At 47.6% G+C, this 25,873-nt stretch overlaps 9 protein-coding genes across 9 annotated transcripts; 2 read left to right on the forward strand and 7 right to left on the reverse strand.

The window, feature by feature from the left end:
- Positions 1-1,295: 1,295 nt before the first annotated feature.
- On the reverse strand, positions 1,296-2,611 carry RhiXN_02648 (peptidase family M64 protein; the record flags this gene model as incomplete). Its single annotated transcript, XM_043322465.1, has 2 exons — positions 1,296-2,271; positions 2,322-2,611. The coding sequence occupies 2 exons, from the start codon at positions 2,609-2,611 to the stop codon at positions 1,296-1,298; spliced, it is 1,266 nt and encodes a 421-aa protein (XP_043177961.1).
- A 485-nt stretch (positions 2,612-3,096) lies between these two features.
- Positions 3,097-4,766, reverse strand: RhiXN_02649 (Metallopeptidase family M24; the record flags this gene model as incomplete). The annotated part of the gene is made up of 6 exons (XM_043322466.1): positions 3,097-3,317; positions 3,385-3,580; positions 3,643-3,755; positions 3,811-3,946; positions 4,006-4,659; positions 4,719-4,766. The coding sequence occupies 6 exons, from the start codon at positions 4,764-4,766 to the stop codon at positions 3,097-3,099; spliced, it is 1,368 nt and encodes a 455-aa protein (XP_043177962.1).
- A 686-nt stretch (positions 4,767-5,452) lies between these two features.
- Positions 5,453-5,922, reverse strand: RhiXN_02650 (cytochrome C oxidase assembly protein COX16, mitochondrial; the record flags this gene model as incomplete). Its single annotated transcript, XM_043322467.1, has 3 exons — positions 5,453-5,527; positions 5,605-5,673; positions 5,737-5,922. 3 exons carry the CDS (start codon positions 5,920-5,922, stop codon positions 5,453-5,455), a joined length of 330 nt encoding a protein of 109 aa, XP_043177963.1.
- Positions 5,923-6,176: 254 nt separating this feature from the next.
- Positions 6,177-8,444, forward strand: RhiXN_02651 (MFS/sugar transport protein; the record flags this gene model as incomplete). Its single annotated transcript, XM_043322468.1, has 11 exons — positions 6,177-6,357; positions 6,453-6,595; positions 6,658-6,845; positions 6,907-7,153; positions 7,213-7,229; positions 7,295-7,412; positions 7,508-7,767; positions 7,819-7,906; positions 7,956-8,123; positions 8,181-8,338; positions 8,387-8,444. 11 exons carry the CDS (start codon positions 6,177-6,179, stop codon positions 8,442-8,444), a joined length of 1,626 nt encoding a protein of 541 aa, XP_043177964.1.
- A 107-nt stretch (positions 8,445-8,551) lies between these two features.
- On the reverse strand, positions 8,552-11,264 carry RhiXN_02652 (Sugar (and other) transporter; the record flags this gene model as incomplete). Its single annotated transcript, XM_043322469.1, has 18 exons — positions 8,552-8,751; positions 8,801-8,933; positions 8,991-9,006; positions 9,067-9,143; positions 9,194-9,328; positions 9,382-9,458; positions 9,511-9,574; positions 9,630-9,636; positions 9,697-9,969; positions 10,027-10,156; positions 10,186-10,262; positions 10,313-10,416; positions 10,466-10,500; positions 10,563-10,677; positions 10,732-10,744; positions 10,805-10,878; positions 10,928-10,936; positions 11,007-11,264. The coding sequence occupies 18 exons, from the start codon at positions 11,262-11,264 to the stop codon at positions 8,552-8,554; spliced, it is 1,797 nt and encodes a 598-aa protein (XP_043177965.1).
- A 615-nt stretch (positions 11,265-11,879) lies between these two features.
- On the reverse strand, positions 11,880-12,966 carry RhiXN_02653 (uncharacterized protein; the record flags this gene model as incomplete). Its single annotated transcript, XM_043322470.1, has 6 exons — positions 11,880-12,131; positions 12,213-12,229; positions 12,284-12,324; positions 12,386-12,478; positions 12,526-12,733; positions 12,789-12,966. The coding sequence occupies 6 exons, from the start codon at positions 12,964-12,966 to the stop codon at positions 11,880-11,882; spliced, it is 789 nt and encodes a 262-aa protein (XP_043177966.1).
- Positions 12,967-15,110: 2,144 nt separating this feature from the next.
- RhiXN_02654 (uncharacterized protein) lies at positions 15,111-16,950 on the forward strand (the record flags this gene model as incomplete). Its single annotated transcript, XM_043322471.1, has 12 exons — positions 15,111-15,192; positions 15,240-15,261; positions 15,321-15,405; positions 15,463-15,486; positions 15,543-15,556; positions 15,608-15,635; positions 15,692-15,762; positions 16,044-16,113; positions 16,166-16,176; positions 16,226-16,336; positions 16,393-16,467; positions 16,530-16,950. The coding sequence occupies 12 exons, from the start codon at positions 15,111-15,113 to the stop codon at positions 16,948-16,950; spliced, it is 1,014 nt and encodes a 337-aa protein (XP_043177967.1).
- A 1,295-nt stretch (positions 16,951-18,245) lies between these two features.
- RhiXN_02655 (N-acetyltransferase) lies at positions 18,246-19,589 on the reverse strand (the record flags this gene model as incomplete). The annotated part of the gene is made up of 8 exons (XM_043322472.1): positions 18,246-18,629; positions 18,694-18,728; positions 18,779-18,866; positions 18,921-18,985; positions 19,043-19,180; positions 19,244-19,363; positions 19,431-19,482; positions 19,533-19,589. The coding sequence occupies 8 exons, from the start codon at positions 19,587-19,589 to the stop codon at positions 18,246-18,248; spliced, it is 939 nt and encodes a 312-aa protein (XP_043177968.1).
- Positions 19,590-19,764: 175 nt separating this feature from the next.
- On the reverse strand, positions 19,765-25,873 carry RhiXN_02656 (60S ribosomal protein L3; the record flags this gene model as incomplete). The annotated part of the gene is made up of 22 exons (XM_043322473.1): positions 19,765-19,873; positions 19,923-19,941; positions 20,011-20,166; positions 20,233-20,376; positions 20,426-20,449; positions 20,509-20,537; positions 20,951-21,035; positions 21,130-21,219; positions 21,268-22,039; positions 22,107-22,270; positions 22,328-22,422; positions 22,886-23,157; positions 23,219-23,336; positions 23,389-23,484; positions 23,538-23,680; positions 23,737-24,376; positions 24,818-24,966; positions 25,018-25,131; positions 25,191-25,317; positions 25,376-25,532; positions 25,587-25,707; positions 25,832-25,873. 22 exons carry the CDS (start codon positions 25,871-25,873, stop codon positions 19,765-19,767), a joined length of 3,666 nt encoding a protein of 1,221 aa, XP_043177969.1.

Here is a 25,873-nt window from a genome sequence, read left to right on the forward strand (position 1 = left end):
ATCCGGACCCTTCCAGGTGTAAAACCGATCTGAAGGCCAAGCACACTAGTACCGTACACGTCGTCTTGTTACCTCCACCATAGCCAGGGCTCTAGATCTCAGGCGGGTCTCATATATAATCGTGGACCGAGTTTGATCTAGTAGAATGCAATGAGAGCTTCCCCCGCCACCTGCAATTTGGCGATTCGAGCGAACCTGTGGCAAATTGCAAGTCTTAAACTGTAACCTATACCCGATATCTCAGGTGTCTGAATTCAATCAGCTAAAAGAGTAGAGAACCCGTCCGGCACATGCACATCAACCCATCAATTTCAGCCGCATCTCTCCCCGCCCCACCCCGATTCGCGAAACGCGTGTGAAGTCATATGCGTATAGTTAGATTTAGATCAGTTGAATGCATTAGAGTGGTTGTTTTATTTTAAAAAAGGCAGGACTTCGAGATCGTTCCGCAAAACGCCATAATAACTCTCCCTTCCTTCCCTCCTCTCATGTCGTTGTATATATTTCGAGCTTGGAATCTTTCTCTCTCCCGCCTCCCTCTCTTTTCTTCCTCCTCTTCTTGGCTGGTCTGGAACTCGGAATTCGGAACAGCCCGTCGGAATATAAAGTTAATTGATACTGACTCAAAACACCACGCCACGACTGCAATTGTCGTCGGACCCCTTTTTAGGCCTGGCGGCAATAGTATTCCCGACAATCGGTGACGAGAAACTGCTCCATCGATTTGCAGCCACATGCAGATATGGCTTATATAGAACGGGTTTGGGCTACTGCTACTGCTACTGCGGAAACTCCACCCTCATAGCCCTCCCATGGCCAAAACGAAGACGCATGGAACGAACCACGGCTCTCGGCCCAAGTCATATGCCACGTACGTTGCTACTTGATCGTATGGGGCTTGGGTGAGATATACATCACCCCACGCTCAAACGGATATATTGATTTGCCCCTGAAGGTGTGCCTACCACTGGAGATGGCGGCATATAAAGGACTGCGCGAAGATCATTCACTGGCCACTCGCCTTTCTCATGGTTCAGCCCTTGTTCTCATGTCACTGCATTGTGGCTGAGGGAGGTGACCGCATACATTATCAAACAGGCATAGGGAAGTACATAGGGTGAGTACAGTCCATTCTTCTGTCCAGACAAATCCGATATAGTCAAAAAATAACAACAATATAGATCCGAAAGCGTGGGGAAATACATATAAAACTTGAGGTACTAGGATATAAGGGTGAGATGGGCTGTAGATTGGAAGGATGCGCACGAAATAGTCAAGACAAGTGTTGCGGAGTCTCAAGGAGAGGAAGAGCGAGGCATTTCCATGCGGATCACAGACGCGGGCTGATAGTCGTCCGCATCGACATCTTCCTCGTCTTCATCTAGTGGATCGGATATATGTGGGACAGGTTCGGGACTGGGGGACCTCGAATGGGATGGCGAGAAGGCATTGGCACGGGCCCGGGCTGCGAGGGTCTCGAAGAGCATGGGGCTGTAGTGGGCAAGGGGGTTGGATGTATGCCTCCTGCTGATAGGAGATGCTGGAGTGCAGACCATCCGGCTACGAACGGAAGCTCGTTTGGGGCCATCATCGCACGTGGACGAACCAAACTCTGTGTCGGCCGAGCGAGTCAGGAGTTCTTCATCATCGACATCGCCACGATTGGATGCTAGTTCGACGTCGACGTCCTCGTTTTGGCTGGAGCCCAGATCGGCAGGTTCAGACACATCAGTTTCGCTAAAAACCGAAGATGATGATGCCGAGACTCGCTTGGAGGCCCATCGCCGGGGAGAAGGGCGAATCAGACTGGGCGGCTCTTCAAGACTAATGCTACTTCCACGACTGTGTTTGCTGGATTTGTCACCCGAACCGGTTTCTCTCCTGTATGGATGAGACCAACGGTCATGGCGAGCAGGCGACTGGGACCTTGTGCGGGTGCGCTTGCGAACCACACACGAGCTGGTCCGGCCCGATCGGGATGGGGCAATGGGTGCGGTCATGGGAACCTGAGGTTCAGCAACATCCGGCGTATTGGACATCTCTCGAGCATGGGTATCCCATACTGCAGGAGCGGATGCCAATGGATTGTGCTCAGACTCAAGGCCGGCCGAGGAGACGGATGCGACGTCATCTTGGGATAAAGTTACACAATTCTCTGGCTCTGGCTCTGGCTCTGTTTCGGATATCTGTACAGGTGAAGCAGGGTGGGTACCCTTTTGTAGGATCCTCAAAAACTCCTCTAGTGTCTCGGACGAGAGCGTGGATATTGTGCTGTAAACAATTGGTAAGCACAGGCGTGTAGCCTCGTGGCGAGCACATACTTTTGGGATTCATCTGGGACATCTGGGGGCGGAGTGGGCTGGTCAACGAGAGAGATGCGTGCAAGTGCCTCTGCGGGGGAGGGCACTACTCGAAGCCTGGGTGGAACACGTGTGTGTCGGGCCGAGCCGGAGCGGGCGACCTGGGCAGGGCTATAGGGGTGGTAGTGGGCATGGGATGGGCGCAGTGGCCTTGGAGCTACGAGTGTCGGATATGTCACGGTCCATTGGGAGGAAGACTTGGTTGAGGAAGACTGAAGTGCGTGGGAGGGCGTTGCGAGGGGCTGGAACATTGCAACTCGAAATATTATTAATTCTCGCCGGGCTCTGTTTGGTGTATCGTGTATGTAATGTCCAATACAACAACAGCTCGAGTCGATCACTTCGTTGGCCTTGACGCGGCTGTGGGGCGCGTGTGTGAAAACTGGATGGGCGGCTCGGGAGGATCCGTTGCCGTCTGGGAGCGATTTCCTCAAGTTAATTTTCCAAAATGTTATTGTGTGCCTATGCAATCTCAATCGCAATAGCAATAGCAAAAAAGTAAAACCAGCAAATCCAAATGATCCGTGTGTCTGTCTGGGCCGAACCGTTACACGCGAGGGGATGAAGGCGAAGGGGGACTCATTCATCAGAACGACAGCGCAGATCCGGTTCCACGAGGCCAAATCAAAAGCCGCCCCTGAACAATAGCAGTCCTCATGACAAATTCATCCTCTCCAAGCATACAATCCGTGAGACCCCACATGAAACAAAATAGTCCTACTCTGCCCAAACTGCTTCATGGGTCCCACAAATTCCTGGCAAATCCGCCCACACCGTCCGTGAGCAACACAGCATTTCCGTCTCGGCCAATGTAGAAGCAATCTTCCAATCGCACACCCACTTTGCCAAGGATGTAAATACCAGGCTCGTCAGACATGGCGTTCCCAGCTTCTAGTTTGTGCGCATTGTCAGATCCGCGTCGAAGATATGGTGCTTCATGTCCTTCAAGTCCAATACCTGCAGGGCAAACCACGGGAATCAAAACTCAATAACAGCCGAGGTGAAACGAACCAAGTTTGCTCACCGTGTCCCAACCGATGCGAAAAGTACTTGGCCATCCCCGGTTGTTCGTTGTCCATATGTACCCGCGCAGCCTCGTCGACCCTGCGTGCTTCTACTCCTCGACGGGCAACACTAAATGCATACGCTTGTACCTTGGACACAGTCTCCCAGATACGAATATGATCATCAGGTACCACCGAGTCCGGTAGGGCAAATGTCTGAATAACCGGTTAGTCTCGTGCACAAATGAAAGAAAAGGGACAATCAAAAGTTTCCGTACCCGAGTAACATCAGACTCATAGTTATGCAACGACCCGCCTGTATCGATCAAAACCATATCCTGGGCTAAGAGCGTTCGATCGTTGCCACTCCCATGAGGTAACGCGGCATTCTCTACAATTCGGACCAGTCAGAACCACCTTGAACATTCACATGAATTCGGACGTACCCCCAAACTGAACGAGTGCAAAAGCGTTTTTGAGCCCAGCAGAAGAAAGAGCGAGAGCCATGAGTTCTTTAACTTGGGATTCCCGAATTCCAATGTACATGCGTTCTCGAACGGCCCGGATAGCCATGAGCGTTACCTAACACGAGAAAGGAGTTTTTAAGTTTTCTGTTGCTTGGATTATATAGGGGACATTACCTCATTGGCACATTGCATTAACGCAATTTCCTCTGGGCCCTTTTGCTCGCGCAGCGCACGGACGGATGGAGGAGCCATACCCACACGTGTCCCGTCTCCACCGGCCCGTTTCAACCCTTCAGCAACAAACAGCCTCATTCCCTCATCAACGACAACATCCCCAATCTCCTTTCTTCCTAATCGCAACGCACGAAACAGCACGTCGTACGGATTCTCCTCTTCGGCCCACAGGATAAACCCCACATCCTCCCGACTGGGAACGCTCAACAACCTCGCTCGGTCTTGTTCAAACTTGGGCGCAAGTACGTGCACCCGAGCTCCAGGCGTGACCGCAATCAAAAACACTCGTTCGGAGAGTTTCCAGTCACCCAAGGATATGTTTGTAAAGTAAGTAGCGCTCGGACCTGGTTCGGCGATATACGCCCCGACTTGTTGTTCTTTCAAGACCCGGGCGAGGGAAGATTGGCGCTCGAGAAAGGTAGAAGAGGGAATAGGTGAGGTGTGTGCGCAGTGCGATGCGAGGTGCTTGAACGGATTGGAGTCATTGGTCGGTTCGTTGGAATGGAAGACCGATAAGTATGATAGCACAACGAGCACGAGTATTCCAATTCGGTAGGCAAGAAAGGGGACTCGAGGTGGTTGCGACTTTGGGGCCTATATATATCAGGATTAGTAGTCCCGGGGGTGGGCAGTCAATTGCACAGGATACTTACAAATTCCCCATCTAAGCGATTCCCTATCTCCGAATCCAACGCCTTCATTTCTCAATCCAGTGGGGCTGTCCTGTATGACGAGAAGCCGCAGTTGATGAAAACGACTCGGTGACAAGACGACCAAGAGAAAAACGTGAAACTCAAGGGCTGGTGGTCGTGAACACCAAACCGGGGTGCAATATACTTATGGGACACAGGTATCCCGAATTAGAAGCTCACAGGGTTCCGTCTGATCAGAAATGATTATTTGCCAAACTTGACTAATGACGTGCCTCTCTTGGAAACTTTCTTGGAAGGGTGAGGGAAATATGTATGTAAGATCCAGGCGATGGGTAAATATTGAACATATTGTTATGGGGATAACTACGGGGGCTATTCGCTACAATGGTGGGATTCTGAAGGTACGGCGAGTTCCGAAAGGATTAACTTCATCACCATCCTTTGAGTCTGGATCTAGATCATTACTTTACAAGTCGCGGGTTTATATGACGGCCGTGATATCAATTGTATTCCACCACGCATTCATTATAGAGATAGTAATACGGAGCTTTCCGAAATGATAGGTGTGGTGAAAGAGAGATGCTTTATATCCAAAATCACGCGCCTTCTCGCCTATCGACAGCGAGCAACTTTGCGCGCACCATATCCCGGCTGTATATCAAACCGGCCTTTCCATATCCCCAAAAGATATTTTCAAAGATCCAGGGGTTCTCAGACCCAGGCGTAGCCATAGCTTATTGGTCTCCGGAACCAGGAGGGCGTGGTACTCGCACAGGTTCCCAATCTTCATCGTCTTGCGCTTGAAGCCTCTGTGGGAACAAGGGGTCAGTACAGGGGGGCACCCAGCGTGCACTTACTAGCCCCAAAAGAAACCTAGCACACGCACAAAGTACTCTTCTCGAATATCCACATGTCTCCTGTTCTTGCTCATGTGCAATTCTTCCTCCTTGGACATCTACGCGATCGGACGATCAATGGGACTTGCCGACTAAACGAATACATAAATGATCGAACCAACCTGTGTCACCTTCTTCTCGTGCAAGTCATATCGAGTTTGGGTAAACGTTGACAGCGCAAAGCTCCCTCCTACCATGACAAGGACAAACGGTAGGCCAAAGTAAGACGGATGCCGCTTTAAGATTCGACCAATACCATCGGCCCTTGAAGTATGCGCGCGGAAAGGTCGAGAGCCAAAGACCGCCATTCGTGCAATAAAGTCAGTAGGGATTAGTGCACAAACGGCGATCAAGTCTAAACAAAACGGCCCCACCCGTCTAATCGGCGCTTACATCACTAGGTCGAACTTCCACGGGTCAGGCGTTTGCGCCCCATACTGAAATATTATCGAGTTTCGTCAATAGCTCCTAGAGGGACGGATGCTTCTTGGTTTAAAAGTAGGGCGAGCACGCGAACGGAAATGCGAGCCTGTCCGCCCTTGCGCTTTCTGCCCACTCCAGAATGCCTACTTACAAACGTGTGCCGGGTCCTGCTTGGGTCCAGCTCCCACTAGCCAACCTCCCCATCCTAGGGACTCAGTTCGTTTGGAGTGCTGAGATGGCGTTTGTATCGCCTTACCTGTTGGAACTTGGCTTGACTAGGGCACATATGGCCCTGGTCATGCTCGCAGCTCCTTTCAGCGGTTTGATAGTTCAACCCATAATTGGCGAGTCCCTCATCCCTTTGAGTCCTCTCGTTACTGGCGTGAAGTGTTACTAATTATATCTTCTTTATCAGGTGCACTTGCAGACTCTTCAACGTCGAGGTGGGGTCGCCGACGTCCGTTCATGCTAGGCGGCAGCGTCTTGTGTATACTGTCACTCATGATGCTAAGTTACGCAAAGGAAATCTCGGCGTGGATCACTGGCGAAGATAACCATGTGAGTGCAACTTCTTCGAATCTATAGCTTAATTTCTTAATGAACTTCATTCCACCCTGTAGGCTTCTTCTCTTGGTCTCACACGGGCCATCGCAGTTGTCGCGGTCTATTGCATAGATTTCACACTCAATGCCGCGACTGCCGCTGCCCGAGCGCTGGCTATTGACGTTCTGCCAACTGAGCTTCAATCATCGTCTGGGGCTTGGGCCAGCCGTATGGTCGGGGCGGGAGGAATCATCGGGTTCTACAGGTACTCAAGTTTATTCTAGACGAGCCGTTCCGACCCTCATTCATGAAAAATTTTCTCCAAGTGGGACTGCGGCTCTTCCTAAATTGTTCCCAGCATTAGGCACATCGCAGATAGCCATTATGAGCTTCCTTGCTTCGATAGCCTTGCTTATTACCCAATTCTTCACCTCAATTTGTGTGATAGAATCAGTGCATACATCCACCGCTCCGCGGCATAGTCTTAAGTCACATCGGAGATTTTGGCTGTTTGAAAGGTTTGCCGCGGCTCGCCGCAGTTTGCGTAGCCTTCCGCATGAAGTCAAGTCTGTTGTGAGTCTTTGCGTTGTTTATGCTTACCGGTGGCTGATCATCAGGCTGAAAACGCGCAGTGTGCCATTCAGTTCTTGTAAGTGGCTCTAAAGATCTACCATTAATAATTCCAACCAACACGCTTTCAATCGTCTCCAATAGCAGTTGGATGGGATGGTTCCCTGCGATGTTTTTTGGAACTGTATGGATAGGGGACATCTACATTAACGAGGCGCTCCGTCTCGGAGACCCCCGCTCAGTAACCGATCCAACCCTTCGTGTAAGCCCGCGCGCTTGTTTTCTGGCACTGGTTTATTTGACCTGTGCCTTGAGCTTTAATTAAGCCGCTCTACTTAACTATATGCATATTTTCAGGCTGAAGGCACGAGAATAGGATCGCGTGCCATGTTCTACGGCGCATTATTGACGTTTGTAACATCGATTCTCCTTCCTTATTTTGTCAAGAATCCAGATCTACGCGCCAGGGGAATGGAGTCTCTATCGCTTGGAGCCGAGGAGGGCTCAGGGGCTGTTCGAAGCGCTCCTCCACCCCGAGGGTTCAAGTTTACTATTGGACTCTCTTTATGTTGGCAATTAGCCCATATAACATTCGGGTTGCTTTTACTGGCTACAGGGTCTGTCTCTGCGCTCCGCTAACATCCCGCAGTATGCTAACCGAATATCAGCTTTGTAACATCGGTACGCGCTGCGACGGCGATCTTTGCATTACAAGGGCTATGCTCTGCAACCACTCATTGGGTTCCGTTTGCTATTGTGAGTGTGTTATTAGTTTTGGTAGTTTTACTACTAACTGTTGAAAAAGATTGCCACAGCTGCTCACAAAGACGCGTTCAAAACTATGGGGCCTAATGAGGAGTATTTAGCTGGCAACTTACCCAGAGAACAGGAATATTTACTGGACAGCTCTGCTTCTGAGCGCTACCCTCCAGAATTCGCAGGAGATGCCCCCAATCGAGCCGGTTTATTTCTTGTAACTGACCACATATCTTTATATATGGGTACAGGCTGATCTAAACTTCGCCTATAGGGTATCCATAATGTTTTCGTAGTATTGCCCCAGTTCCTATCCATATCCCTTTCGGCCATAATCTTCTCATTACGTGACCCTGGGAGGTCAGTGCTTGGTGGAGCACCCACAGAGTTTACCAGCGCCCAGAAACTCAGTAGTCTGACTGTAATTTTGAGGTGGGTGTGTGTTTTTGGATCCAGGACAGTGCTTACGCTCTATCATAGCATTGGAGGGTTGAATTCCCTTGTGGCTGCATTTCTGACAAGGAAATTGTTAAACTAATCGTAGCCTGTACTATTATCGTTGATACCATATCTCTGTTCGCTCACTTTTATTGCTACAGTAGTTTGAATAGACAATTTACATGCAGTTTTATCGCTATTTGCATCCTACCCTTGCTTCTCAACATCCATATGCGCTCCCCTGGTCTGGTCAGGCGATGGATCTGAAGCATTGTTCCGTCTCCTGATCCCAAATCCAAGTATCTCGTCGGCTTCTGGTGAGCCAGCAGGAGGAACATCTTTTCGTAAAGACACAGAAACAGGAGATACCCCCTCGTTGTATGCCTGTGCAAACACAACGTCCATATCTGTACGAATGTTTAGAAATTAACCCAGCGGACAACATGAGGGTCTTACCTTCCAAAGACCTGCCTGCGGTTTCAGGAAAGTAGAAGTAAACAACAGGAATAATGAACGCATTCAAGCATGCGAAAACAGTGTAGGTGTGATATCCAATGTTTTCGAATGATGGACCGGTAACCATTACTACCTGTATGCGTAGATTAGTGTTACATACGGATATATGGAATGGTCATTATTCACAGACCATGAAGTTGAATGCCCTATTGAGGAAAAAATATCAAAATTCACGTCATTTTTTCAGTTGAGTACAGGTGGCTCACCAATTGGAAGCGGTCGATAATGCATTGGCTGGTTGGCGGATCCTTAGAGGCGTGATCTCTGCAGGATACAGCCAAGTCTAGAGAGGCGTCTACTTCGGTCATATCGGCTAAGTTGATGCAAACTTACCATTCCTAACCAGCCAATCGCGAAAAACGAGTTGAATACAAACAGGAGGACTGCGGATACAAGGTTGGTTGAAGATCTATCAATGCTCCCTAGCACAGCCAAAAGAACCATGGTAATGGTTTGACCAATCGCCCCCTGAAACAGGATATGGGTATGTAGGTAGTATGATTGAACTCAAGGAAACTCACAAAGATCATCAACTTGCGCCGACCAACTTTCTCGATAAGCCAAACCGCTATCAGACTGGCGAGAAAGTACTCAGTTCCTATCTCATATGTCAACAACATTTGGGCTCAGTTAATTAATAAAAGACTTACCGTTGCAGGCTGCCAGGATTCTTGACTTCAGGTCATTAATCCCAAGCCTTTCAAACAATAGAGTCTACCCCGGAAATCTGTCAGCGCGTTATGGAAAAACCCAGTTGGCCACTACTTACAGCATAGCTAGTAGGGATACACATATGCTTAGCGTTTGCATGAACACTTTGAAAGGAAATAACTTACTATGTGATCAAGTTTATACCAGTGATTTGTTGGAACGCCTGGATCACAATCCCAAGGGTGGCACGACGGAAGTTTTGCGAGCGGCCCCCATGAAAGAGCTCACGAAGATTAAATTTGTGTTGAGGCTCCCCTTTCTTAGATATTGTATTTTCAGTAAGAGCGGCTTCGCGAATGGCTAGGAAAGTTCTCTGAACGTCTGGGTGATCGTGCGGCTTATCTTCCAATGCCGAGATAACTGCAAGCGCTTCGGCGTAGCGTCCTTGGTTGACGAGCCTGCAATGTATTCCATCAAATAAGTAACTCTAAATGTACAATGATACAACAACCTACCAACGAGGAGAGTCTGGCAAGAGCTCAACACCAATTATCATCACAAGTGCGAACACTATCTGTAAAGCCACTGGAGCTCTCCACTGAGCAGAGGAATTCTTTACGAAGAAACTACCCTCAATGTTAATACCTACCGCTTCTTGCGAGTTATTAACTTACAATCCGAAGTCGATCCACTAAGTTTCATGGCAGGTATTAGTCCGAATGAAGCGGGCGAATAAACAATCCTCACATAACTGAATACGAGCGTTAGTAAATCTCGAATGCAAAAGCACAGCATACTCACGAAACCATAATACCAAATGTAATCAAGCTCCCTTCAATCATAATGAGGTAACCTCGTTTTTCCGGTGAAGCACATTCCGCGTGGTATGCTGGAACGGTAGATGTCTACGAATGGTGCTAAGTATGTGCAGATAGAACGAATCAAACTACCTACATTCAGCCCATTACCCAAGCCAGTAATCACGCGCGCTGTATGAAAACAGTCATTGATACTGCGCCGGTGTAGATCATTATAAACACCTCAAACTAACCCACTAGCATTTGTGCATAACTGAAACTTGCTGTCTGGAGGATTGCCCCGATGATCATTATAATACCACCAACTGCAATAGTGCGTCGTCTTCCTAGCTTTTCTCCTACCCATAGCTTTCGTAACTGATTAGCAGCTGGTACAAAACTAGTACCCTAAACCACACGCACATTCGATAGTGCGCTGATTCAAATATCAAGGTAATAAATGGCCGGCTAAGTATGAAGTGATGGGGGAACCTACCCTATTAGACATCCAATCTCATAAATGGCCACGAGCAAGGATTGTAGTGTGGCATGGTTAGGCGGACCAAACTCCTGTGTAGAGTTCAAGATCTTGGGGTTTATTCAAGGCATGAGAACTCACGCGGCTGGTCTGAGGAAAGTTTTCACAAACTTCGGGCAGCTCGATTAGTTTGATTCTGAGTGCTTGTAGACACACCTACGCTTTCAGTTGTAAGCAATGCAGACAAGACACCTTGGTCATATCCAAACAAGGTGAACCCTGTTCCAGCAATAAAAGCTAGAAACGCATTCAACCTAGCTCCCCGGAAACGGGGTCGATATTTTTCAATTTCTTCGTCTGAAGCCAATTGTTGACCTCGTGATAAAGAGGATTCTGATTCGTTTGAGCTCAAAGTTCGAGTGGGTCGTTCATGATGGGAAGTTTCGAGTTTGCCATCTGTTGGAGCGGAATGAGACATAGCGAAGGGGGCGGAAGTTACGAGGCCGCTTCCCAGCGTCTTTAAGTTCACCTTCAAGTTGCTAGCCGAGTGGGCATTTCATTCAGTTTTTCGGGATGTGACGTCAGCAATAGACAATACTTCGATTCATATATATGGTCGGCTATTACTGGACTACTGGAGCCACCACGGTGAAGATCATGTGCTAACAGTTAAAAGAATTTTACGTGAGTTAGCTGATATAAGTGTTTATGAATATATGCGCATTCATAGCTCAGCATTCTGGTTTACTCTCGCATTAACAACTCATCCGGGCCAAGCACTATTAAGGCCAGACTTCTGGCATTCCGACGTTGTGGTGAAGAACCGCAGTCCATCGGCGGGAACGGCGAAAAGGGGAGATGAATCAAACACGAAGCGTGTTACTGGCGATCAGATGATGGTTCGTGGGGGCTAATTTCAACAAGGAAGTTGAAGTAGCCGGTTAGCGAGTGGCCTCAGTACGTAACCTGTTGCTTCTTTGCCGACTTAAAGGACCAAAGGGTTGACTGCGTATACAAGTTGCACGATCTATATACATGGTACTGCCATGGAATATACTCCGAAATGCTGAGAAATATATGAATCAACAATAATTTACGAAATTTGTACTTCATGAATGCTACGTCTCTGAGCTTCACCTCGCTTGTTCCTATAGAATAGAACGTTTCCTAACAGAATAAAGTTCAGCATGGAGTTCTCCCAAGTAACGTTGAAATACACGCCTTCGTCCTCCACAAACTGGCATTCATTATATGTATTCCATAATGCCTGGAAGACGGTTCGGATGAATGCATATAATGGCCCCCAAGAAAGGCCGACAAATATTGTGTTGCTTCGCTCCGTGATCTAGAGAGGACATCAAAACATGAAAGCACATTCATAAATATGAGCCATACACCAGGGAATTTGAGGGAAAAAGTGATGGACGACATGAAAATGTGCAACTTCGCAAGAACAAGGCGTCAGCGATGCAGTAAATTAGTCTCCATACAACTCACCATCGTGTAGGAAGAATCTTCCTTGCCATCCTAAGAAGTCCCTGCTCGGCGTGATTAATGGCTTAGTAGGGGGTCGCGTCGGGATAGCTATAAAGAGCGTACCGGTCAATTGTTGCTGCAGCGCCTCTTTGGAACGACCACTCGGGGTTCCGGTAGTGAGGGAGTAGAGGATGCGTGTGGTGCAGATATGTGATCCTGAAGCACCCTTTAGTAAAGATTTACTCTATGCAGCTAAAACATACATAATGAACCAGTGGGTCACTGAAAGCCATGGAATTCCATAGTACTTCACCACTGCAGCCAAGCCGTACTTTTGACAACATAGATAAATCGCCATGACCATAGTGAGAATACCGTAGTTTGAGATTATAACAGCTCGACGTTGTGATTTGTTAAAAAGAATTGAATTGGGATCGAAATGGTTCGTGAACTGGGGGTATCGCTTTTGGCCTGTGACAGGAGGCTGTAGGCTTTGTCAAGAATTCGAGTGACCAGCGACACTCACCAGAGACATTCATCAACAAATATGCTGGGAAAGCTAATACTTGTTGTCTTATCAAAAGAAAGAGTGTGTATATGGGAGTATCGCCAAATATTTCGTCCCAATCAATTTCGGAGTCAGGCTTGGAAGGGATGTTCAGTTCCATTCGTGTTTGTGGGACGTAGACTTCGTCACGCTCCATGAAGCATGATTACTATGATGTCTATGGTGTGATATCTTCCTGTTGGTCCCATATTAAATGACATAGGTCTCACGGTTACACTATACTCACCATGAGAAGTATGGCGTCCACAGAGCTGTGTGCAAGACGAATCCAATGGTGTCGCACAGTATCCTAGAGATGAGAATGCGCCATGTCCGCACTAGAAACCCCTCAACTTGTGTCCTTGACTTGATGTTACGGAACCCTCACCTCATGCCCAATCACCCATATCCTACAAGTTCATTAGAATCACAAGGCTGAAAGGGCTTTCGATTAGACTCACCCGGTGAAAGCGAGCCCTTGGAACCACCAACTGGCGAACATACATTGTTAATACAGTTCGCGGGGCTTAGAAAAGCATATAGACCCACTATGTCATCCACAACAGCCACCGAAACCCTTGGAGCAACGAGCTCCGTAGAAGGCTCGCTTCGTTCAAGCAAGTAAAATAAGGGTCGATAAAAGACGCTACCTTCCAGAGAGCTGCAGCTAAGATTAAGTCACGAACCAGGTACGTTATACTTCTTGTAGTGTTCCGGATGAACAATCGAGGAGGCACAGCGTTTTTTATTTCCTTCATGGACCATTTCAGAGGCGTGAAAATGTCCTTGGGTGAGCTAGTCGACGGTTTTCAGGTCGGAGCGAGGTATCCGTCATCGTTGGATGGTTGGAGAATGAGAGGCAAATTGAGGAATCCGACAAAAGCCTGATGCTTTAGGTGGGTGATTAGGTCTTATAAACCTGGATGGGCCCAAAGAAATTATTCCACCCCCAGAGTCCGGTAGTGTAGTACGTGCCTTCCAATGAAAACCCCACCGAGGCGTTACCTGGACTGCAGACGCATACATTTGGTGCTTTTTCGGCGGCCTTGATTTTAACCAAACTGCCAGGAAGCTGTGTGTAATCGGAAAAGCTGGTATTCAAAATCCATAATTTTGAACATGAGCACGTGTCGGCGTCCCCACTTGAAGCGCGTGTATCATTGGGGCGGACGAGTCGGTGAGAACGGAACTCGGAGAAGACACGTATATCTCTTCCATCCGCGGTGATATCATGCGAAAAGGAGTATTTAACCCTTGTTGGTTTCATATTGATTGAAGAACTGGCTGCATAGGGACATTCTAAGACGTGTGAACTTGTGGAGTTTCCATGGTCGTTCCAGACGAAGCAGTCGATTTATCGGAAGTCTCGAGGGCACTCGGGTACCTTAATCCAGGAATGATAGGCGGTGGTTTTCACGCGCAAGTCTGTCAGAAGCGGACCATTAAGATGGACAGACATCATCATGTCATAAGTAGGGAAGCAATGAATACTGATGATTGTAAATAGGAGAAATGTACCCGATGCCCTTGTGCACAAAAAGATGTAACTGTTGCGCGCTCTTTTCAAAACCATAGGGATTTATCAACCGGAAAGTGGTAACTGAGCCTGGGTGGTGGTTGCTCGCGAAGGTGGTATTGTCATGTGACCTGGTACGAGTAATTGCTTGGTTCGAAACATGAAACATAGCCCAACTAATTCAAGTACCATAGTAGGCCTGTGTGTTAAACATCCAGTGTTATTACAGGTATCGTTCTCCGAAACAGATCATGATCGATTTTCAGCCACTTTATCAGTGTGCGCATGGTGTGACCCAAGTGTTCCCACCGCAGCCGGACTTGAGCTCATAACGCACTGTGGTCTAGCGCTATGATCTTTTCAGTCTATTCATCCCCGTATAGCTCTATTGTCACGCGAGATACCGGCGCTATGGACTTTATACGCCGGCTTGTGCTGGCATTACTATTTCTATGGGTGACAATGGACTGCGCCTCCTGTTCTCACGCTTTCACGCTTAAACTGGCCGCCATGCGTTATGGAGCTGTTCCACTCCCTTGAGGCACTCTTGCCGAATATAGTGCAGCGGCGGCTGAGAAACAAGCAGAAAACTTGGTTATCTACCCTACTCATTCACGATTTTGGTGAGATTGGACATGTCATTCGGCATCCCTGCGCCTCAAATCGTATTCTATATTAGTCTCACAACTGAGCCTAGCTTTGCTTTACATACCTACAGTGGCGTCCTTATCAGGATACTTCTGCGCCTCCCTCTCCAACGACTGGCTATCTGTTTTGAGTGAAGGATGGCTAACAACACCCTCGAAGCCGATGCACTTGCGCTAGGAAAACAATGGAGAGACACTTCGACATCTATCTACTGCGAGAGTAAGTGTACTTTATAGAAGTAAGCCCTACTAACTTCCCTTACTTAGTTGCTTCCCTTGCCTTCGTACTGTAAGCGAGTTTGAATAGTTCATTTTCACCCCTCTCATCTCATCCTCCGTAATTATTAGCTTCGATCATGCCATAACAGTAGATCAGGAAGTGGAAAGGATATGGAAATCCCCTTGGTCTTTACCTAAGGTTTTGTTTTTGTTCGTAAGTCCGATTGCGCTGTGGACAAGAGGATCTGTACTGAGGTAGGCCCTAGAATAGGTACACTGGTCCAATCTCATTACTGTGGGTTTTTGCTCTGTCACTCTTAGCCCTTCTTTACTTATTTACTACTTACCTAGGGTCAATACTACGAGTGAGGATCGACGCATTATGTTCTCCTTCATATTCTAACTCCTCGATACAGTTTTTACGAACTCCCCTCCATACTCAGTGTGAGTGTCTGCCACATACGAAGAGCCCGTGGCTAATAAACTAGAGTAGCTGCCAGAAATGGATTCATTTTGAGGGCGCGGCTGGGATTATAGCCAAAGCAGCTGCTGAAATGATTATGATATTCAGGTGAGCCATACGCAACGCCATTAGGGACTATATTGATACGAAGGGAAGGCTCTATGCACTATATCGTGGCAGTAGAATTATGCTTGTTTTGTTAGTATTGGGTTCCATGTGCAACCTCACGACAATGTAAGTTTCTATTGAAGGACTGCGTGCCGCCCTAACAAGGCGATACCTAGGTCGGTACTTATGCAACTGGGGCTTGGACGAATCACTATATATGAGCGCCCAGGGTAATTACGATGTATCAAATTCTGTATAATGTCCTAACCATTCTTATTTAGCTCATGGTATAAAGGGTGTCATCCCGTAGGGCTTCCCCATTGGTTCTGGGGCTATTATATTTCACCCTTAGTACGTGTTTAGTGTTCCGTGTCCTTGTTTGTTCTAACAGCTTGCCTAATAGATATTCGAAACGTAGGTTGGTTCAACCACTGGCTGTATGCTTAACTCAGAATTCGCCCAGGATACTGTTATTTCTCACGCTATACAAGACAGTCGGACACATCCGCTCCAAAGTAACAAAAACGCCAGTGATTCAACTCTTTGTCCGTGATGGCGTAGCATATTTCGCTATGTGAGTGCTACTCTTTGTAATTGCATACATGGGACTTGTCGCTGAATTATCTTTAGTATGTTTTGTACCCTCCTTTCAAATGCTTTGATATGGCTCCTTGCTCCTCCTGGATTGCTAGAAGCTGGAATTGGGTAATTACCTTGCAGTAGCTTGTTGACCACATGGTTTACTAATAATTGCTCACACCCTCTAGTTTCGCCATCGCCGTGCCTACAGTAATGGCCTCCCGGATCCTGCTTAATCTACGGGGCCTATCCGGAACGCCTGATTCATCAGAACTTAGCGCGGCCACTAGGGAAGGCATACACCATCAAGCAATTCAGTATCAACATGGAGCTCCAATAGGAAGGCCACGCATCCAACCAACACTCACACAATGGACCGTAAGTGAAGACGAGACTATTATCGCCAGGATGCAAGAGGAACAAGTAGAGAAGCACGCACCCCGCCAAGGAACACTTCAGCAGGGAGACGACTCTCCGCGGTCATCAATAGGAAAGGGCAAGGGAAGAGAGATGGACATTGAGATGAGCCCAGTATCATCAAGTGGTAGCAAAAGCCCTATTGCTCCAGTACTGCCTCATGACACATATTTTGGACGATACGACTTCTGAATGATTCTACGCATCTTAGAACTTTTTACGAGCTTATTTTATTAGCTATTCATCACGACGATTGTACATGTACTGATTGAATTGTACTATATACCTAGTTATTGACTATGAGCATATACACTCTCAAATTTGTGCGTCGCATTTCTGAATATGCATTGATTCGGGTGTAACATGAACCGGATCATATATATATTAAACCTGATGAGAATGTGTGGAAATGCCGTAGCGAACCAAGATACCCCGTTAGGAAACAGAGCTGGCGCTAACTATCATATCTCTCCCATTTGCTCTCACGGAACGCCGTCCTGTATCGCGAGAAAGGGGCTTTCGCATGTCTGTAAACCAAAACCCGATTTAAGAAATACATTGAATATGTCGGAACGAAGCACGAACCGAATGCGTCCTCATCATCCTCATCATCTGGCAGCTGGCTAGTGTAGTACTTCTTGACTCGTCGGTATACGGAATACCCCATACCCTCATACATATTGATTGCGGTATGATTGCTGCATCGTACATAGAGATCCACAAAATAGCCTTTAGACACCGCAGAGAAGTAAGTTGTTGGTCAGAGATAAATCAAATCTTGTTACCGTTGTGATGCTGATCAGATATTCGCTCCAAATAATCCATCATTCTTCTCGCAACTGATAAACGGCGGTATTCTGGGGCAACAGTAATGGCAGTGACATGACCATGCCACTCGATACCTATACCTTCTGCCTTTCCAATAACTATAGCAAGATCGCAGAGTGTTCAATGAATAACATCGTAGATAACTACCGGCGAAGGACTCACCGTACCCCATCATCTTCCCAGAAGGTGAAATTTCTGCAGCACACAGTTCCGGCCATTTGGCAAGGTAAGACAAATAAAAGGAAATACTGTACTACTAGGCAAACTGGTTAAGAACGAACCAAGTACTAGGTGAAACATCCCACTGTTTCTGTCCAAACGTCCAAGTTACTGCCAGGGTGTACGTGATCAATGCTCACCCATCCCATAGTGGATCCAAATTCTCTTACATATTGTTGAACTTGAATAAATCTGTGGCTCTAAAAGGGCGCAGTACACTCATGGCTGTACTATTAAACAAGGTTATAGGTGATATAAATAGCCTATTTTAGCTCTCGTTGGTGTAAGCTGGTTAAATTGAGCTCACACTACACCAAGAAGTGAAATGGTAAAATTAAGAATGCACCCATTTCCAATTACAAGATGTCATATACCACTTGGACAAACAAGCGCAATTAGTCTTATAACGAAGATACAGAGCATTATACGTATCATCGCTTCTACGCATCTGTCACATCTTCTATATCTACATCGCCATCACTATCTACGTCAATAAATTCCTCCTCGGAACCATGTTCACTCCCAGAGTCTGTTTCGGCAGCTGCGACTCCCGAGCTTTGCGCGGCCCACAGCCCTACATCTGACATGCGTTCCAAGCTGCCGACGGAGGAGGATCCAATATGCATTTTGTTTTCACCATCTTTCTCCAGAGAAAACTGGTTTGGGTCTGACAGTCCGTCGACGGTGAGTGGAGAGCCCACAGTTGAAATTGTGGAGGTGGAGGGGGTTGTCTCTGGGCCACTCTCAGCCTGAGCTGATCTTTCGTCAACAGGTACAAGACCAGGATCTAACTCTGCCTTTCTAACTGCCCATGCATAGTGCCACTGTGGCAAGGTCAGACAATTGACAAGCTACTTGCAAGTAGGCCCAAAGATATATAATGCTTACCTTGACGTACATATGTATGCTTAGTTCAGATAGCTCTGAAATCGATCGACTTAATTTACTGCCTCAACCATGCACTTCAACTTACCTCTGTCAGTGCCCGCGATAAACCGGTCAACGATTTCAGGAGCATATCCTTCGGAAATCAAGAGAGGTTTGAGAGCTCTGACGAAAGCCTGGTTCCAGTTGAATATCAAACAAGCGGTAACTACACACGAAGCTTGACACACCAACGAATTCTGACGCATGAGTTCACCAATTATTTGGAGTTTGTTAGTTTCGGCAGTCGTCCGACCTATATCATTTATCAATACATTCGTGTGAAGCCGAACCTGGCGGCGATAGTTCATACCTCGTTCCCATGGTCCGATAGGGGTGAACAACTTTCCCCAGTCCTCGTCTTCAAATAGCGGGTTCTGACACAACCAATTGTAAAGGTTGACGTTGGCATCTACGTGTGAACCACGACCCTTCATAGTACTGAACGCCTCTGGGATAAACAGAAGCTCAAGCAACCATATACCCTTTCTTGTTATATTTAAAAGTAACGCACCAAAAAGCATCCTCGCCATCCAACTTTTGTTTCGATCACCATCGCCGTAAGCAATCTCCTGAGGCTCCCTGTTGTACGACCATAATTGCAAATCCCCTTCGATCACCAACAAAATACCACCTAACATATAAAAGTGCAGTCACAACACATTTAATGGACTTTATATGGTTTAGGACAATCTACGAACCTGGTCGCAAGCAAAGTCCCATGTCGTTTATAAACTCTCGGAAATTAGTGACCTGAAATATTATTCGAACAGATTATATGCGGGGCTACTAAGTAGATTTACCCCGTTGGCAGAACTGCGTGCATGAATCACATCGAACATTCCATGGTAATGCGACATCCCTAAATTGAACTAGCTGTGTTATTAATAATTATGTCCTCCCATAAGTGTACTCATCAGCTCTCACATCATCGAATTCAAACCTAAGCTCAGAGTTATTTTTCTAAATCCTATGCAGCATGATATTAAACCTACCGGCAGTTAGGTGGGGGAGGTCTATAGAAAGGCGAATATTTTAGCAAAAGTTACTTCGCGCCCAGGTTTGTACATGCCTTGAAGTGTTTGGTGCCAGATCAACTCCGACCACCTCTGCATGAGGGAACTCTAGCGCCATGGATATAGCCCTAATCGAGCCCATTAGGATCTACCAGAATAATAGACGAATAAACATACCAGTTTCCACCTCCACACCCTAATACGGCCCCAATAAAAGGACTCAATTGTTAGTAGTTTAACCTTGACTAAATGCTCTTCAACAAACCAAGATCTAATACCCTCCTGCGACTTCCGTCTGACGTTACATTGCTGGGATCCAACACAGCTCTGACTTTATTCACAACGTTGCGGTGAATTAGTCCATCGTTCATGAGCAAATGGACGAGATGCTGTTTGTCGAGACGTGAGTATTCAAGTTCGTCTAGCGATGATTATGTCAGGGCCGAGCTCCGCCGATCGCGAGCCGAAGGGCAACCAAAATACCTACCTGCTGGGAGGTAGTATAGTTCGTTTTGTGAGTTGAATATTCTCCCCTCCGCCTCGCGCAACATAGCAGATCCATCACGCGATGAGGAGAAGGAGAACACAGAGGCAGCAGAATTTTGTTCAGTTGCCGCATCCACAGTCGATGCTTGAGCAAGTCAGATAATGTTACTTTACGCTCGCGTATGTGGACATACCAACGTCAAAATCGTCGAGTTCAACTACAGAAAGCACAGCGCTTAAGTCGTCAGCAACTTTAATATGATACCTCGATACGTACTTCTCGAGCCCATTGATTTCGTTGAATTACTGGAATATAAGAAGTAATAAACAGCTGCGCACGCTCCAGATATGTTGTGTCGATCCGCAGATCTGAGGTAATCGCTTTCAAAAGTTTCAGTACAATGGCTTTCAGGACCGGTAGAGACTCGTTATTGTTGCAATGAGATAATGACTCTTGTAGAAATTCCCGTACAGCCGGAAGATAAACTTAGAATTGGTAGGAAGAAGCAGGCCGATCAACCAGCTGTCAGGTCACAGCGCTTCCCAAACAGTGTTACATAATCATACAGTGTGTACAGCCAAAGTCGTCTCACAAATCAGGCCAACTCCAATGTAACTCAAATTTCATTAGCACTAGCTAAGATGCGCGTGCTGCTGCTTCCCGGCCCTACCGAAATTATTCAATTGATGCTCGCTTTGATTGTATACTTTGCACCCACCCTACCGTTACCTCCTCCACGACCACCTCCCCAGCGACGTCTTCCGCGCCCACCAGAGCCTCCTTGGAAGCCTCCAGCACCTTGACTGCGAGGTATAGATGTTAATGTTAGTTCATTAACGCTACTTTAAATCTTCCCAAAGAGACATCCGTACCCAAAGCCATTGTTGAATCCCGCACCAGCTCCCGTTTCACCAAATGTACTCAAGTTGCGGTTACGCTCTTCTTCCCGGCGCTGACGACCAAGGGCTCCGCGACCACGCCCACGTCCTATCAGCCATGTTAGATAATGACACTCCTCCCTACCACTCCACGTACCCCTAACAGGATTGCCTCCTTCATTCTTAAGATTTGAATCGCTTGAAATATCATCGAAGAAGCTTCGCTGAGGATTGTAGAACTTGGCCCCCTTTTCTTTCTTGTCGCCTTCAACAGGGGCATCATCCTCACTCTCCGATTCGCTATCGCTCTCTGATTCGTTGGGCCGCAAGTTGGCCTTGTCAAATTTGGCATTCATGGCCTCAAAGTCAAAGTCTGTGTCCGGGACTTGAACTCGACCCGCGGTGTGTTGCGCCCCTCCACCACGACCACCCCGACGACCACCACGTCCCCCTTGTGGGGCGTTACTGGGAGCAGGCTGGCGCAATTCATCCATAGCACGTTCAACTTTTTCCAGCGTAGCCGACGCAGAGCGAACCGATGCATTCGGCCGAGTGGTACCACCAGGAGCATCCTGGTTTGCGATATCGCTCGATACTCCCCCGGCAGAGGGGACAGGGCGAACCGGCTGTGCTTGAGGTTGACCTTGAGTTGAGGGTTGGGACTGAGCATTTTCTTCTCCTGAAGCCCCTGCCAGTTGTGCTGGTTGCTGCTCATTGGGTTTTCCGGGCTGAGGCGGAGGTCCGTTTTGCGGTGGCGGCGGACCATTCATATACCGCTGCTGAGGGGGTTGAGGATAGCCGCCATGTGGGCCAGGAGGCGGTCCCATGCCTCGAGGGGGCCCAGCTTGAGGTCCGTGAGGTCCCATTGGCATCTGGCCATATCCTGGCTGAGGATATCCTCCGTACGGGCCAGGAGGTTGGGGTCCTGCCTACGAAAATACACGCGATCGCCCAGAGGGTCAGGCATTTAGTAAAACAATATGTAAGTCAACCTACACCTAACACAGCGGGATCTCTAAACAACCCTGCGGCCGGGGGTGTTGGGTCTATGGCAAGATCCTTGACTTCGGTTGCACGAAATACCACAGTCCCATAGGATGTGTCGGAGGGGGGAATGAACTCTGCAGGAGGACGACGTGATTCCGTGCCCATTGATACAACTAAATAGTTCCAATGCATTTTAGTGCTTAAGAGTATCACAGATGTAATTTACTTACCATCAGAGAGCTGGATTGTCGACTCGGCATGATTAATGCCCATGAGTATGCCTTTGTATCGAATGTCCGCAACGGACGTAAGCGATATACGCGCACTAAACCCAGAGTTATTCAGCCCATCCAGGTGCGGATTGAATCATAGCAACGCGTATATAATCATAGTGCCGCTATGAATACCCAAGCAAGCGCGTACGTACCCAATAAACGACTGTGGTTGGGCCATCTTGGTGAGTATATATCGTCTATGCTATATCTGGTAATTATTCGGTGCGGCTGTTGCACGTATAAATCGATATTTCTCGATCGTTGAGGCAACGACGGTCGTCGAAGGAGATGAAGCGCAGAGGCGTGACCCTCACGTCTCCTAGGGTGGACCCTAATCACCAAAACTCGACGAATGCTCGAGAGACTCCCGACACCGCTCGCGTGCCAACACCAAATTTTTTGTTTTTAGACGAATCAAGATTGTCAGTAACGTAAATGTTGTGCTCTTGATAGTGAATTCATACGCAAAGATCACAAGTTATAAATTATGGCTATGATCTATCTAAAGCTGACCCCCTGCTTCCCACCTTGATTCCAGAGCGACCAGCACTACCGTAACGCGCCTCACTGTCGCCCAATAATCCTGGGGTATATTTTGAATCATTTGAGCCCAATCCAGAAGAACTGGCGGATAATTCTAGTAACTTGAATTGATGTTCGGGCTTTTCTTGAGATGTAGTCGGATCATCGACTGGCAGACTGCTTGGAAAAGTAGTGGTTGGAAGCATAGAGTCGGTCACAGGCTGTCGTGTCAGATATAACCTATGCATTGCGTTTTCAGCGGCCTAGGATGGCTCAGTTTGAGTACGCGCATACATCCAGCAATGTAATCAAAAATTTTCGCACCCTGTATTCCGCCATATCCAGGGAGCTACCAAATCCTTCACCGAGTTTATCCTCTCCTGAGAATACACCTACAATAAAGGTAGGTGAGTTGGACTCGCGACCTGATTCTTGTAACAGACTTTAAAATCATAGTTAGTCCCAAATGGTAAAATCTGTTTGGTCACGCCTACCGAGAGACTGGGGGCTCCCGCTGATATTTTCGAACAGTGTGGATCAAGGCCAACTTGGGATCGCTATATTTGAGCAAAGGTCGTATATCCAGTTCCCTTGAATACAGTATGAAAATCACACCAACTCGAGTCAGGAGCAAAGTACTAACCTACTTAGAAAGTGCGCGTGCACAAATTCTCTAGCCTTCTCAACCGAGGATCCATTGGCATGATACACGATACCGACAATAGCCCGTGCGACTGATGCTAGTGCATCATCGTGGTAGATGGGTCTTTTTGTCAGAGCCCCTGGCTATGGAATATCAGTAAACCCACCCGCTGTCCAATTCAATGTATCCCGCAGCTTACCTTTCGCATCCACCGTACAAGAGGTGCCACACCCCATTCTTTTGCTATCATGGCCGACGTGGTTGGACCTACATATGCAGTTACGGTGGCCTTGACCACATTGGTAGGTAAATGCGGGTATGTAGTGACTATCCATTCCATCGCAAACAGCCCCATCAGCTGGTTCCCCAGAGCCGCCAATAGACCGTTATGCGCAGGTGGAGCTTCGTGAGGATAATGTCTCTGATGTAAATCAACGAACGAAGGATGAGTTACTATTTGAGCCAGGAGCGGGAGTGTAATAGTGTTGTCCGAATTTGCGTCCGAAGCAACTGAGAGACGAAGTCGAGCAGCAAGCGCAGATAGAGCGGAAGCAGGGGGAGGTTGCATAGATGCCCATAATTTGGCGTCGAACGTCGCAGAGTCGGAGTTCGATGACAGGCCCTCTGGAGGAGGGAACGGTCGCGTGGGGACGAGAGATGGAGGTTTAGTCGTCACCCTCGGCGTCTTGTCTCTCCTTGCAGTAGCCGATACATGTAAGAATTGTTTAGAAGAAGTCGCGAACGAACTTCGACTGGCGATGTTGCGAGCTATGATAGTGATACTCGAAGGTTTCATTTGTCGAGAGAAGGTGCCCCAATACTGAGAACGTAGTGTAAAACTTTTTCGGGAATATTTCAGATACTTGATATAACGGTTTCTTACTAATTACTTACTAGGTTACAAGCAACCTACCAAATCCTTCTTTTTCTTTCGCAACTTTTGCCGGCGGTCAGGACGAGTGCACAATTTACCAGGCGCTGGGCGGTTATCTAATGTCGAAGATCGCCATCACGTGCGATATGTTGATAAAGAGTTAATCCGGGGTTGTTAATGTTATTGAACCAAGTGGGTGGGTGTAGCAAACATATTACTGTACTAGTATGGAATGAACAAAGCAAAGCAAGACACTACAGCGGTGTGTCTTGTCTCACGGATGAAAGTATACGAAACAAACAACGAACCAAGAAGAGAACAAAAAACAATCCAAAAAGTCAGGGAATACAGTATGAATATATAGGCCAGACAATCAGTTTGCTCGACTAATAACTATTTCTTCGACTTCTTCTTGTCCTTGACACTGCTGGGGGGCTTGGTCGCCTTGACGGGCGGTGGTGGTGGAGCAACGGGAGTGTCATCGGATTCCTCTGACACAGATGATGCTGCATCCGAATCCTCCTCGGATTCGACTGCACGAGCAGGAGCAGTAGCCTGAACAATAATAAATAAGTATAGGAGAGAATCATAAAATACCATGCGTACTGTGGGTTTGGACTTCTTGGCAGGAGGATTTTCCTCTTCTTCTTCCTCCTCTTCTTCCTCGTCCTCTTCTTCTTCATCACCTTCTGGTGTGGGAGCTGCAGACCCAGGAGTAGCCTAGCATTCCATCACATATGAGTTCAGGGAGGGGCGTAAGTGTATTATTATGTGCTCACAGCAGCATGTCCATTCAAGGACCCCTTATAATCAATGACCGCACGGTTGTACTTGGCCATGTTGGTATCGGCAACATTTTGGTATGCCTTCTTCTGGTCTTCACCCAGCGAAGCCCATGCCTCAGACCTTACCAAGTAACTCTGTGTCGGGCTCAGTTGCAGTCCATTGTAGTACATGAATCAACTCACCCTTGTAAGGCAAACCCGGGTGCTTTCGACGCAATTCATCCCGAATATCATTCTGAAACATGATGTATGATGTCGCCGGACGCTTGGGAGCATTCGGGTCCTTGACGCGCTTTCCTTCCTTGGGCACACGGCCTCGCTTCTTGCCAACGACAACTGCAAACATAATAAGCATCGGGCGGTTGGGAGCTTGGGGGAAAGTCTACTCACCGGTCGGCTGTGGCGCACTAACAGTACCGGGGAATAGCTGCGCAATAGAGTGCGCAAACGAATCTGCAAGGGTAGCTGCTTGCCTCATATTGGCAGATACTTCTGCCAGCTTGTCCACGAGCTACAGAGCACAAGGTTAGCATTGTGTATGGGAAGACTGCTCAGACAAATCGAGGTCTAATGCGTAGCTCAAAAGTTGAGGGGTATGGAGAAATGGCGTGGGCGTCGAGATGAACATGACGTACCGCTTGGCCGTCCTTTGCACTAAGACCAGGGTGATCTGCCAT

The sequence above is a fragment of the Rhizoctonia solani genome, chromosome 3 (assembly GCF_016906535.1).
Source record: "Rhizoctonia solani chromosome 3, complete sequence".
Classification (NCBI taxonomy): domain Eukaryota; kingdom Fungi; phylum Basidiomycota; class Agaricomycetes; order Cantharellales; family Ceratobasidiaceae; genus Rhizoctonia; species Rhizoctonia solani.